Here is a 15152-nt window from a genome sequence, read left to right on the forward strand (position 1 = left end):
CTTCAGTCTCCGTGGTGAGGAATTCTGGCCTGTTTCACACAGGATCACAATTCTAACACTGATATCTGAGAAGGCACACCAGGGAGCATGGAAAATGTCTTGTCTTTACTTTTTAAGATTCTGAACCTGGAAAGGATGACTTCTTAGATTCTGATTGATGAGTACGACAGACACTGAGGCCTATACACCAAGAGGTTTCTTCTTGGTGTTGCTCAGTTCTGAGGATCTGTAAATTCAGGACTAAAGAGCCCCTCTTAGGCTAACCCCGTATTTAGTGTCCTACTATGCAGCAGTAAGCCCTTTCCCAAATGTCGGTGGAGTTGGCACCTCCTTACCCCAAGAAGATTTTAGGGAGAAGACAGTGATGTTTCCCTACATCTTAAGTCTTCCTTAATATGGAGAGTGGGGTTGAAGAAATTAATTTGTAGAGTCAGGCAGTGGTGGCTCCCGCCTTTAATCCCAGCACTCAGGAGGCAGAGGCAGGCAGATCTCTCTACGTTCGAGGCCAGCCTGGTTTACCAAGTGAGTTCTAGGACAGCCAGGGTTACACGGACAAACCCTATCTTTTTTTTTTATATAGGATATATATATAACATGTCTGTATATATGACATGAAATGTAATATTGTCTAGGGAAACAAAGAGCACCAATGGAAGGGGAGGGCTGAGGGAGGGCAAGGTGGAGAGTATGGAGAGGGGACCACTGCTCGATGGGCACTACACACTTGTGCGAAGATGTTACACAGTACCACGAGTACAGATGATGGGACATGTTAAAGGCTGTAACAACAGTAAAATAAAACAAGGTATAAAGCAAACCTGACAATATAGCAGCATTAAAAGAAAAATTAACTGACTGAATATGAATTCCAGGGCGTAAGAGCGTGAGCAACGGGAACTTGTTCCCCAGCCACGGGGCATGGGGAAATGAGGCGGCCCCCAAGACCATCTCTTTGCCCACCTTGGCTTCCTCTCCAATGACAGTAATTCTAAAATCATCCTGATAATTACCTGTCCTCTCTTTAACGCAGTAAAGACAGTAGGCTGGGGGAGAGATGGGATGGGGAGCTCCCCTCTGCATTCCAGGTTTCTCCTGAGGTCTTCCTCCTCATACCCGGCGCCATCACAGAACCAGTCTGGGGAGGACAGGACCCGCTCCCGTCGTGGTATCTCTAGATTAGTTAGGGGTTGCTGTAATGAGACTGCCTCTTCACTCAGAGGAGGAGGACGTCTGCTATATTCGATTAATTAAATAAAGCAGAATCGACGTGTACACACCCCTAGGAGGGAAAATGATAGTTTTTATGACATTTTTAGCTTTCTCCTCAGCTTAATTTTATCAGTGAAACTTTACATCGTGGTACATTGGGGCCTTTTTAATGATCTACTTTTTGCGTGTGTTTTTTGCTTTGTTTTGCTTCCAAATGAAAGACTGAGATACAGAGTGGCCAGCGACTCGCCCAAGATCACACCAGGCAACAGCAGTTGGTAGGAGGCCTGACTGCAGCCTGGGATACCCAGCCCAGATCTGTTCCCTCCTATGCCTGGAAGCAAGAGTGGGCAGGTGGCATGTCAGTTCTGTTCAGAGATGCTTGGAGCCTCATTCTCCTTGCCCCCACCAGCACAGTAATCAAAACAGCAGTCGAGGAACTGTAGCATAGCTGAAAAACTCTCGCTTGGCATGAATGAGACACTAGCTTCAATCCCTATCCCCATATAAAAGGCAGCTACCATCAATAAAAACAGAAACACTTTTTCATAAGAGAATAAAAATAAACAAAATGACACTTGCACTCACAAGAGGACAGATTTTTACATTGCTCCAGTTTTAGGGACGGCTTTACTCATAGAGATGTGCTGGGTACTTATCTTTGTTACATTCCCAAGCTAAGCTTCAGTGTTGGGATAGTGTGTGCTAGAAAGTTCCCCTTTGTATCTTCCTTAAAATCACAGGTATTTCTGTACTTGACTTTGCTATCGGTGTATGTTTTGAAATTAATTTCTGTGTCCATTTTTTTGTTTGCTTGTTTGCTTTTGTTTTTGAGACAGGGTTTTTCTGTGTAGCTTTGGAGCCTGTCCTGGAACTCACTCTGTAGATCAGGCTGGTCTTCAACTCACAGAGACCTGCTGGTCTTTGCCCCAGAGTGCTGGGATTAAAGGTGTACACCACCACCACCTGGCCTGTGTCCATATTTTAGAGAAGCAGAAACCACTTTTAGATTCCTCTCATTATTATTGAACCAAATACTATTTAAATAAGAAATTTTTAAAATTCATTGGAAGCAGCTTATGTTTCCTCTGAAAACATTTTTTTTGAGATACAATTTCATATGGCCTCGAACTCAGTATGTAACAGACCTTACCATCTGATGCTCATGGATTCGGGTAAAGGCCTGAGGATTGAAATGAAGACAAAAGACAGCGGGTCATTCTTGCAAGAGGGGAGCCATTTATTGCAACAAGAGGTGAGCATTATATATCAGTTAGCAGGCACGGTGGAAAACTATCAAGGTCAGAAGTTCATGTTCCCAGGGCCTTCTGGCAATAAGGATGGGCAGATAACAAGAACTTGAATTCAGACAATAAGGATGAACAGAACACAGGAACTTGCATTCAGGCTTTACTGAGAGGAGGGAATAAGAGAAGTTCCTAGTCACAAGCTGGTCAGCAGATCCCTATGGGGGAAGGGTTCAACAACTACCTGCCTTGTGCCAAGACTGTAAGAGCCCACCGCCACACCCAGCTTAGAGGTACTGGGATTTGAACTCAGGGCTTCATGCATGCTAAACAAGCACACTCCCACAGAAACAGAGACTGTGCAGTCACTCACTGTTACCTTCTCCCCACTAGTCTGCATCATTAAAGTCAACTAGGCAAGCACACACCCTTGCTGGTCTCAGACGAAGGGAATAAAGAATGACATTTTCATCTTGTAATTTCGATGTCTTCTGGGGAAAGTTAACTGGTAAACTCGTCTTGCATTTAAGTTCAAGGTTTCTTTCCATGATGGAACCATGAAGCATGTGCACAAAACGTGTGGTGTGGAGAGAGGGCTACCCGTATTCTTTACAACACATGTGGTCTGGTTTGTTTTGGAATTAAGACACCCATTTGCAGGAGTGAGGAAGGGCGTGGCTGCTCGCCTAGAGTTCTAGCCTTGGAAGTCAGAGGCGGTCTTCCCTGGAATCAGCTTGCTGGCAACGGAAGTCAAGTTGATGAAACAATCTAGGTTTGACTGAGAGTCCTTGCCTCAAAGACTAGCATTACAGAGACTGCCACCACCTCACCCTGAGTGGACAAAGATATCCATGCTTCATATCAAAGGCCCCGCCACACACCCAGGTATGATAATGTTTGGGGGCAGCCATTCTATTGTCAAGGGACATGGGTGACTGTTGAGTTGATTTGTTTGAGCCAAGAATTTGTCTTTACCAAAGGAGGGAATCTCCTTGAAAAAATACAGATCTGAACTCCAAATGCCTAGAAGACTCTTGTTCCCCGAGTCAGCCTGTTTCTAGTCGTAAAGAGCCAGCTGGGGACCCAGGACATAGAGACAGAACTCTTCAAGCAGGGAACTGAGACATTTCCCGAGGGGGAAACTGTGTTTCTCATCACTCCAGATGCAGATGGAAAGGAGGGCACTAAATCCCCATTCTAGGGCTTCCCTAGTGCTAGGGCAGGGTCAAACGTAATGGGTTTGCAATAACTTTACATGGGCTTCCTGAAAAAAAAATAAATCAAAGGATAAGGTGGAGAGTGGTGAGGGGCAATTTGCCATATCAACATCTGGCCTTCGCATGTGTAAACACACACACACACACACACACGTACATTCATACCCATACACATGGAAAAAAAACAAGCCTATGCTGCAAACTGTGACCCATATTGTTTAGCTAGAACGGGCCTTGCACATTCGTTCTATGAAGAATCAGATGGTAAATGGAATAGGTTTCTCAGACCATAGCATCTGCCAAACTGTATCAAGAGCTGTAGACAACAGGTGTACACACTCACATACACACACACACTCACACACATGCTGACACATACACACACTTGAGCATGCATGTCTCTGTTCAGTAAAACTTTATTTACAAAGGCAGCCATGTGGGTCATAGTTTGCTGACTTACTGTCTGAGAGCTTCTTGAAATAAATTTATTGCAGTGGAAAGATGGAGAGGTTAATAATGGAAAAAAGGGGGGCAGTTAGCTGCAGATAAGGAGCTCTGTCTCGTGACTCCCACTCCTGTGACTCAGTGTCTGGCACCACACTTTTAAAAATGACTCCTATCCTCCGATTAGAAAATAGGCTTTCCTTTCTGCCGCCGCCATGCCATCCAGACTGAGGAAGACCCGGAAACTCCGGGGCCACGAGAGCCATGGCCACGGTTGCATCGGTAAACACTGAAAGCATCCATGAGGCCTGGGGAATGCTGGAGGCATGCATCACCACAGGATCAACTCCGACAAACACCACCCAGGTTACTTTGGTAAAGTTGGCATGAGGCATTACCACTTAAAGAGGAGCCAGAGCTTCTGCCCGATTGTCAACCTGGGTAAGCTGTGGACACTGGTCAGTGAGCAGTCAGGGGTCAACGCTGCCAATAACAAGACCCAAGATGCTCGCATCATCGATGTTGTACAATTCAGCCGCTACAAAGTTCTGGGGAAGGGAAAGTTCCCTAAGCAGTCTGTCATCATGAAAGCCAAATTTTTCAGCAGAAGAGCTGAAGAGAAGATAAATGGTGTTGGAGGTGCCTGTGTCCTGGTGGCTTGAACCACCCAGGGAGGTTAATTAAACGCTAACATTAAAAAAGAAGAAATTAGAGTGAGTCAGTGGAAAGCTTGGAGCACCTCATTCTAAAACATGACTTTTAAATGAGGTGTGCGCCTTAGAGAACAATATGTCTCATGTGTGCATTATTCCTGTGTGCAGTTTGTGCAATGTATCTATAAAATAAGTATACTTATGTAACTGTGGCATGCTATCCATGAGGATTGCCTCCAAATCTGTGGGTACTCAAGTCCTTTCTAAAAATATCAGTGTTTACACACAACCTATCTAGCCTCCCTTATGTCTTAAATCATTCTAGCTTACAGAGAACACTTATTCCAATGCAAATATTTTTATACTGTAATATTTAGGGAAATGATAACAATAAAACTTCTGTATATAAAATTAAAGGCATGCATATTATATATATTATATACATACATACACACATACACACACACATATTGGTGCTGGAGATTGAACCCAAGGCCTCATGATGCTGGGCAAGTGCTTTACCACTGAGCTGTAGGACCAGCCCTCCTGTATTTTTTTCTGTCTAAGTTGGTTAAATCCATAGAAACAGAACCCAAAGATCCCGAGAATCAACTGTATGCCATGACATTCAACAGCCCAACTTCATTTTCAGTAGTTACTTTCACAGATAGTCAAACTGGGTTGCTGTATGACCTCCAATTGAAACAGGCATCCCAAGTTCACACCGTGTCTCTTTGAGATTCAGGGTTGGTCTATCCTAGGTGAGCATGAGCCACAGGGGCAGGTTGGGGCTTGTGGCCCCCTGGCTGCTCCCATCAGAGGGCTTGTCTGTCAAGTTGATAGAACACTACCAAGAGTCCTGGAGCCCAGGTCGTGAAGACAAGGGTGAGAATCTGAGGTCATCGTCTTGACAGGTTTGGCAGGTGGACAGGAGACATTTAGTGAGCTGGAGGAGAGACAAAACGAGCCACAAAAGACAAGAGAGCAGCTCAGAGTGAAGTCTGGAAGCCTTGAACTTCACATCTGCCGGGAGGCCCTTTCCAAAGGTCATCTGATCCCATTTCCTAGCTGCAGGCCATCTCTCACTCTGATTAAATTCTGTGTGTTGTGCAGTGGCCCATTCTGGGGAATCTGCAGAGTGGTCAGCTCACCTTGAGTCCCATGGCATAAAATAGATGTCCCCCAAGGAGGGTCAGTAAGACTACCCTCTTGCCAGTGTAAAGCACAGGTTACCCTGCAAATGCCTATCAGCAGTATTTCCAGCAGGAGGTAGAGGTTGACTGAGAAATCTTTGCAGGCAGTCAGGTTTTAATGCCAGGGCTTTGAAGTTCATCTTTCAGATTAAAATGCCTGATAGATCAGTTATGACTGTTATAGTTATGACTATAATGGAATTATGTAATTAAAACAACCTAATCTCTATAAAAGTAATTTTGTAAGGTAATCTATTCTTCCTTCTGGAATTCTGTAGGCACTCCCTACCCACTCCACTGTCCTATTCCCCACTCCAAATCTTTTCCCCTGGCTGCCACAACTGGTGGATAGACAGAATCGTACGAATTCTAAATTACTTTTAAAAATTGACATTACTTTGCTGGAAGCCAACTACTTTGTAAGCTGTGTCAGCTAAAGGTCTCCCACCAGTTACTCTGAAGAAGTTACCGCTGTCATATCTGTCCTGCTAATTTAAGCAGAAAACTGTAATTAGATGTAAGTGGTCCTGTTTCCACAGAATTGAATGGCAGCATCTATAGAGAGAGCCAACCGTTCCAAACCCTTTTTGGCTACCGGCACTCTACAAGTTAGCAGTATGGAGTGAGGCCCAGATCCAGACTTCTGTCGGCCTAATTTCGTATCTGTGGATGCACAACACTAAATCCAATCTTCCAACGCCTTGCTGTGATGGGTGCAAAGCCAAGCACATTCCAACTTTTATGCTGGTGGTGTCTCCTGAGGAGAGCACTCTGTGTGAGCGTGTGAGCATGTGTGTGTATGTGTGAGCGCGCGCGCGTGCGTGTGTGTGTGTGTGTGTGTGTGTGTGTGGTGTCTCCTGAGAAGAGCACTCTGTGTGAGCGTGTGTGTGTGTGTGTGTGTGTGTATGTTTCTCAAGCACTTGGCATTAGGAGGATAAAAAAATAAGGATAAATTTGGGCATAAAATCAAAAAAGTAGAAAGCTATGCCTATAACCAAACAGTGGACATTTAAGGATGGTTTTGATAAAGTTTTTGTTGTTGTTGTTGTTGTTTCTTTGTTTGCTCCTTTGGGAGAGGGTTGTGCTGCTTGGGTCTTGAAAGTCCAACCAATGATAGTGCCCCTGTATGAAAGTCCCCTGATTGCAGGGGGTGTCTTTGGGGGAGGGGCATTAGGCTTGTCTGTTTTCAGGTAAGCAGTTAGAGATATTCATATGGGGCAAGAGAGGTCGTTCTGTGGGCAACATGCTTACAGTAATTGCCTAAAGAGCTGAGTTTGATTCCTTGATCCCACATAGTGTTGACAGGAAGGAAAGAACCAGTTCTACAAATTTGTCCTCTGACCGAAACATGCACGCATGCACACATAATAATTTAGAAGACATCAATATTAAGATATCACATCCGGTACTACTGTGGGAGGGACATACACAAACCATAGATGATTCAGTTTCTCCATGAACAGCAATATGGCTGGGGGGAGCCAAACTATACAAACTCAAAAACAATGTTGTGTGAAATGAGGCCAGTAAAAAGAAACACTTGATCATAATGGGGAAAGTGTGATCCAAAACCTTCACTTACTTCAAACCTGGAGCCACATTGTGAGATGGATGTCGGGACCAGACTGAGGTTCCCCACCGAGCTAGTCACCTGAGAACTTGGGGACCCGTGCCATCTCAATCCATTCCAACCACAGTGCTTTAGCGCAGTGTTCTATTGCTGTGGAGAAACACCACGGCCAAGGCAGTGCTCCTAAAAGGAAACATTGCAACGGGGCCTTGCTCGATTGCAGTTTTTAGAGGGTTACTCCGTGGTCATCATGCTGGGAAGCAGATAGGCGTGGTGCTCAAGCAGTAGCTGGGAGCTTTGTACCCTCATACGCAGGCAGCAGACAGAGAGAGAGGAGGTGGGGAGGCTGGACCCGGCATGGGCTTCTGAAACCCCGAAACAAGCAAACAAACAAACAAACAAAAACACCAAAAAGAAACCAATATAAAGCAAAAACCAGATAAATAAATAAATAAATAAAACAACCACAAACAAAAAGCAAAGCTTAGTGAGGAATCGTTCAGTACAAATTGTAGCAGCAAACTTTCTTGAAAGATGACAACCCTAGGCCTTAAAACTTGAAGACTGGATTGTCCCAATGAATAGTGATGATATTTCAGGAAAGCTAAACTCTATGACACCAACTCAAGAATACCCCTCTTCCTGACTTTGCAGTTTCCCAGCAAACATGTACTTGGTTTACTGTCTGATCCAAACAGGATGTGTCTGCAGAACTTCAGAATCACTGTGGATGGCAGGGAGGGACCAGAATCTATGCTAATACCATAGTCTTTTCTTGGCATGTTGGAGGCCAAAGGCGGGAAAGCTTCTTTTCTGAGGCAGATGTTTACTGGTCACGCATGATCATCAGCTGTGCCATATTTAAATGTGAAGATCAGTGTGTGTGTGTGTGTGTGTGTGTGCGTGTGTGACAGAGATAGAGAGAGAGAGAGACAGACAGACAGACACAGAGAGTACACACCTTAAATGCCACCTAAGAACTAACTTACCCTGGATTTTCTCATTTAAAAAATGGATTGGTCCCATATAAACAGCAGCTTTGCCTGGAATTTTGATTTTAGTTAAGTCTCAATCAGGGAGCTACAGATACTCAAGGGATCAAGACAGGCAATCTAAGTTTATAGTAATCGCGGAGCTCATTTTTAGCAAGGCTTACTTGCCTTCTGTTCCATTCTCTTGTTGTTGCCTCTTCTCTTAGTGACTTTCCCATTCTTCACTATAGCTAAAGCTTTGGTTCTTTTAATGTAGCCCGTTTTAATCTTTCAGTGCCATGTAGGCAAGAATTAATCTCTGGTGGAATTTTGCCATTTGGCCAATGGAAGAGATAGTAGAGGAACACTATAAAGTGGCAGAAATAAATTGCCATGAGTTCCTGTGTCTAAAGCTGTTGTATTCTAACAAGGCCCTTTGGAATTACTGGGAAAGACTAAGAAAGACTTGGGATTTTGTGGGAAGCCCCAACCCTAGAAATCCTGAACAGTACTCATATTTCTAATTGTTTCCGTAATAGAGATCCTCCTGGACCAAGTGTGTGTGTTTATATGCTGATGGGGAAAGGAGGGGACAAGTCAACAAAGGATACAGTTAGAATAATATATTCTCACTTGGTTCAATTAACCAGTGAGACTATAAGAATACCACTGACAACATCTGGCATAAAATAAAGAAAGCTGGGAAATCACTTTACGCTTTTGAGTGGGATAACCCCCGCGGATACCAACAGAAACAAGACAGCATTTCATACTGAGCTACTACTATGAATTGTCAGGATCTGATGTGGGCATCTTCATAATAGTCACACATTTTCCCCAGAGTCCAGTAACATAAAAAATGAGATTAGAAGAGACCTCACGGGTGCTCACTGTCTCATAAGACACAGCTGATCTAAGAGGTCCTTGTTTGCTATGATGTCATATGATCCCATTATGGTTAAGAAAGGGCAATTCAGTGAGTCCAAGTAGAAAATAGAGAGTGATTAAAATTTGGATCTTGGGACCAGGGAAATGACACAGGGGGCCAAGGCACTTGCCACCAAGCCTGATGACTTGAGCTTGATCCCCAGAACCCACATGGTGCAAAGAGAGAACTGACTCCTGTAAATTGTCCTTTGACCTCTGTACATGACCCTCAAAATAAATAAATAAAAACACACACACATGCTCTCTCTCTCTCTCTCTCTCTCACATACACACACACATACACACACACACACACAGACACACACACACATTTTTTTGTTTGTTTGTTTGTTTTTTTAACAGACTTAATTCACTTTATTTTTCTTGTATGAAAACCCTTATGTGGTGGCCACAGCTGGAGCCTGGGTCCTCTGAACAGAGACTCTGGTGTGGGCTTTCACAAGATGGTCCGTGAATTCCTGATAAGAAGACTTGGTGAACACAGTCTCTTTCCAGAGGTCAGGGGTCAGGTAGCTGTAGGTCTTGGAGATGGCATCAAAGGTGGCCTTGGCAAAGTTGCCCAGGGTGGCAGTGCAGCCCCTGGCTGACGTGTAGCAGTCATCAATACCGGCCATCATCAGTAGCTTCTTGGGCACAGGAGCAGAGACGATGCCAGTGCCTCTGGGGGCAGGGATGAGACGCACCAACACAGAGCCACAGCGGCCCGTCACTTTGCATGGGACAGCACACACACACATTTTAATGCAGATCTTTGCAGAAATGTTGCAAGGTAACATCAGAAATTAAAGACAGAGTTTCTTAATTGTGATTCCTCATCAGCATCTCAGGCAGGGGACTGTTAAAAATGTCTTGATGCTTCAGTTAATGCCCAGACAGTTAAGCAGGGGAAAAGGCCACCAGTCCAAGTTACTCCAAAGGGCCGGAGTAGAATTTACTGGCTCTAGATGCAGGAATTCATGCCAGTGAACTTCTGTTTTTTTGGACGTGATCTCGTACACCAGCTTCCCGTCTTCCACATCTCTTCTGTTTCCACTCTTGCAAGTAAAGGGGAGGAGAGCCATGATGGCGCTCCCTTACCGTTTACAACACGGTGAATGCTGTCGGGGTTGGAAAGAAATAATTAATAACAACAGGCTTACACAACAAACGCTGGCAACAGGCTTGTTCCTGACAAAGACTTAGCGGTGCATGATCATGACACGGCAAAACATCAGGCGGGAGACTCCTCACGCATGACCGGCTCAGATCGTGTTGCCAGCAGGCTCTCGGGAGTGGCTTCCACAGAGAACAGCTTCCCAGACAGAGCACGGTGACTCTGCTTTGTGGGGGAGAAACAGAAGTGACGTGCAATGTCAGAACGTTCCCATGTTCTGAATGACCCAGTGCCATATGGGATTCTCTGAGCTAGAAAATAGGTGATTAAAATTTCAGACACTTAAAAAAAGCTTATCCCCAAATCTGGCATACTTAAGCCAAGGCTACTTCTAGAGTTGGAGTGTATCCTCATGAAAATTGACAAGGTCTCGCTCTGAGTTCAGTCCTCTGCTTTGGGATTTGATCTCACACTCTCTGGAACATGAAGAAATATGGAAATTATAAGAAATATCCAGACCACGTTATGTTTAACACACAAACACATTTTCCATAGGAAAGTGAGACAAGGGAGGCCGGGTAACATTGCATACATTATTTCTGGGATTTCCCCATGATATGCATGTTCAAAGAGCCAGTCTTTTCTGGATGTTCTTAGCTGGATGAGAGAATTAGTGAGGGTGAAGAGTCAGGATCATATCATACAAAATGTCAGGATAATGACAAAAAAAGCAGGCAAAGCTGTGACTCACTGAGGACTGAAAGTTGGCAAAATGCCAAAGACAGCTGCTCTTAATCATAATTGCACATGTCTGGGCATTCTGTGATGGGTTGGCGATCAATAAAGGTGTGTGCATGCATGTATGTGTGTGAATGCATGCATTGTGGATCTGTGTGCATACGCGTGTATGTCTGTGTTTGCGTGTGTGTGCACATGTATGTGCATGTGTGTCTGTGTATGAGCATGTGTGTGTCCGTATCCGTGTGTGTGTGTGTGTGTGTCCATGTCCCCGTGTCCCCGTGTGTGTGTCCGTGTGTGTGTGTGTGTGTCCATGTCCCCGTGTCCCCGTGTGTGTGTGTATGTGTGTGTGTGTCCCCGTGTGTGTGTGTGTGTGTGTGTGTGTGTGTGTGTGTGTGTACAGGCATGTATTTCTAGTTAGATGATAAAGGCTGTGATCCGGTGCAGCTTGGGAAGGAAACCCCAAGTCCACTCCGCCACTAAGGGAAGTCAAGGGAGAACCTGGAGGCAGGATCCCAAGCAGACGCTGTGGAGGAGAGCTGTTGACCGGTTTTCTCGGTTCGTTTTCTTAGACAAGCCAGGACCATCTGCCCAGGAATGGCACTGCCCAGAGTGGACCGGGCCCTTGCACATCAATCAACAATTAAGGAAATGTCCCACAGGAGACATTTCTCAGCTGAGGCCCCCTCTTCTCAGACCATCTTACCTTGTGTCAAACAGACACAAAACCAACCAGCATACATGCATATACACATATTTAACAAGTCATGTGTGTATGTAATATTTATTCTTCTTGTCTTCTTTTTTAGCAAAATCACCAGCTGTGTTGTTATAGCCAAGAATCTTACATGATCTGTATTCTATTCGTAACAGCAATTTAAAAGATTACAAAACAATATGTATGGTATTCAATAAAGCAAATTGAACATATTTTCAGCAAAAGGTAACTGGAAATAAAACAAAACACTGAAAAATGTGTTTTCTTTTTGAGGCAGGATGCTATGTAGTGCAAACTGGCTTCAAACTCTCTATTTAACTGAGGATGACTTTAGATTCTAATCCCCCGGCTTTCAATTCCTGAGTGCTGGGATTACAAGCCTGCACCACTGCTCAAGGCTGGGGATTGAGCCCAAGTCTACATGCATACAAGACAAGCACTCCACCAATTATGTTCTGTACTCAGCCCTTCAAAATTAAAAATGTTGATAAATATTAAAATTACATTCAATGTATCTTTTAAATTTCCCCTCTAAAATAATTAAATTTATACAACACAGTTAAAATACAGATAACATTGAATGTCAACATTTCAAAGCAAAGTTACTTAGACAAACTTCTTTGAGAATAAAACTTTGCATTTGTTTATCTATGCAGTGTATACATGTGTGTGTTATATAACAACTGTGGGGGTCAGAAGACAACTTGCAGGAGTAGGCTCTGTCTTTCTGCCATGTAGGCTCTGGGTATCAAACTTAAGCGTCAAATATATTTGGTATTGTGTGCTTCTACCTACTGAGCTAAACAAACTTTCAATTTTGATTTACCTTTCTCAGCATTCATTCATTAAGCAGTTTTATTAAAATTAAACTGCATAAATATCTTTACTACTTGGATATTTTATTTAGATCCTCTAACGTAAGAGCAAGGTTAATTTTTTAGTATTGCAATGTATTCCTCGGGTCCCACTAATTCGTGAGGCCCCTGAAACCACGAATAGAAACGCAAAAAGAAACAGGAAAATGGGTTTTCATACTGTAGAAGAAAACATTTTTCTTGTTATGCAAACATCACTTCTTTTCTGCTGAGAGAAGGCTTTGCCACGTGTTAAGTGCTGGGTAGTCAATATCGTTTGTAATTTTTGAAACTAACCTCCCGCTACTCACACCTGCCAACACTCCAGACCAATCACTCCCATCCTGGCTGCACTAACTAACATAGCAGTACTAACCACACACCTTCCTAGCTGATGCCTGCTGAAGCTTTGGGGAGAGAGAGGCAGGAAGATTGGGTGGTCAAGTCCAACCTTGGATCTACTGTCAATTGGCAGTCAGACTGGACTTCCTGAGGTCCTGTCTCTAAAAACAAAAACAAACCAAAAAGGTGGAAAGGTGATTCTTTAGGGCCTAAGGGGTGGATGTAGTTATTAGTTGCATTCTGCCATAACCCTAATCCTCACCCCTAACTCGTAACCCTAACCTGGTACTGGACCTAGAAAGACACTCTAGTTTTTCAGAGAATGCAACAATACTGAATTTTGGTGACATCTGGCACCTGTTGATAGTTTGGAGTCCGGGGCCTTCTTGTCAGGTGTCTTTTGTTTGTTTTTGTTTTATTTAACATTTTCTCTACTCATGTATTTATTTAATTAGCATGGACTCTGTCCTGATACATTCCTTCGTCTTCATTCTGGTTCTTATTTTGCACTTGCCGTTGAAATAGTCCTAACTGTCTGTGGGTATTTCTCCTGTCACCCCATCTAAACTGCATGAAGATGAATTTTTCCAACATTGTGTCCTACCGTGCTACTTCCTGGCCTATGAGACTGCAGTGGTTATCTGCGGCTGTGACCGTTTGTCTTCAGGAGAGCGGGCTCAGGGTTCTCCGCTCACTGACTTAATCTCCTTTCTTGTTAAGGTGTTCCCTTTGCTGGACTGATCAGCTCTCTTTGGACTCCTCCAGACTCTCAGCTCTCATTCTTCACTAAGTAACATTAGTCAGATATGCACCAGCTACTCTGTGCACCTAGAATTATCTAATGTGATGGCAAGCTTCTGTGGGCTTGCAAACTCACTTTCCATTGGGTGCTTTGTGAGTCTTTCTCTGGCTTAGTTATAGTTTATCTTCTTGTATGAAGATACAGTAATTTTATCTCTCACAGTTCCATTGAAATAATATTTTAATTGCACACATCTATAAAAAGTTAGAAATGTAAAAACTAAACTGTGAAATTCTTTGAATCATTTCAACCCTTATTCTCCTGATGAAAAATTTGATTAACTGGATTTATCCCTTTTTTATCTATGAATACATGTTTGCAAAGGCTTTTGTAAACAGTTTTGTTTCTTTTTCTGAGATAGGGCCATTCTATGTAGCCCAGGCTGATCTGAACCTCCATATTTAGCCCAGGTTGGCCTCAAACTTGAGATCCTCCCAAATTTTGGAATTACAGGCTCTGTGCCACCACAAGAGGCTTAAGGCATTCTTTTTCCAATACTGGGCATCTCACTGTCCTATACATGCTTGGCTGAGCCTTAGTACTCTCTGAACACACAAAAAAGTGGCCTTTCTCAATGCCCTCTTCTGCGGTTTTGCTTTGCTTGTGTTCCAATGTACTATGGGTACTATTCCACACCAGCCCTCTTTGAATACCTCACTCTTTTAATATAAAAACAAGCAAGATGTGAATACAACCAACAATTGCATTAGTGCAAAACAATAAAAACCCAAATGTAGTGAGTGTTATGTGTGCACAATTGCTCAGCTGGAAACAGACAGTCAATTTTGATTGTCAACCTGACTAGATTGAGAGATGACTCAGAAATTAGTAAAACACACCGTTAGGTGTGCCTGTGAGTGTATTTCCAGAGGTCATTAGTGGCTGAGTCGGCTAACTGAGTGGGGAACGCATGCTTAGGCATTGCTGTCTCTGTAAATAGTCTGTGGGCAAGACAGAGCAAACAGCGGAGGAAGGGGGAAATCTGAGAGGTGGTAGATTCCACGGTTCTTGAACACACGCCCTTTTCCCTTTTCTCTGTCCTTGCCTGTGGATGTAGGACTCTGGGTTTCTTTAGCCTCTGAATGTAGACCTGCAATGGTGGCCCTCGGTAGGAGCTGCCTCATTACCTCATCTTAACCCCAGCAATGCTTGG

At 43.8% G+C, this 15152-nt stretch overlaps 1 protein-coding gene across 1 annotated transcript; it reads left to right on the plus strand.

The window, feature by feature from the left end:
- The first annotated feature begins 4323 nt into the window (after positions 1-4323).
- Positions 4324-4786, plus strand: LOC101835378 (60S ribosomal protein L27a-like). The gene is given in 1 exon segment (XM_040735728.1): positions 4324-4786. A coding segment is annotated over 1 exon segment (447 nt). The 5' UTR covers positions 4324-4332; the 3' UTR covers positions 4780-4786.
- Positions 4787-15152: the final 10366 nt, after the last annotated feature.

Source organism: Mesocricetus auratus, unplaced genomic scaffold, assembly GCF_017639785.1.
Source record: "Mesocricetus auratus isolate SY011 unplaced genomic scaffold, BCM_Maur_2.0 Super-Scaffold_100048, whole genome shotgun sequence".
NCBI lineage: Eukaryota > Metazoa > Chordata > Mammalia > Rodentia > Cricetidae > Mesocricetus > Mesocricetus auratus.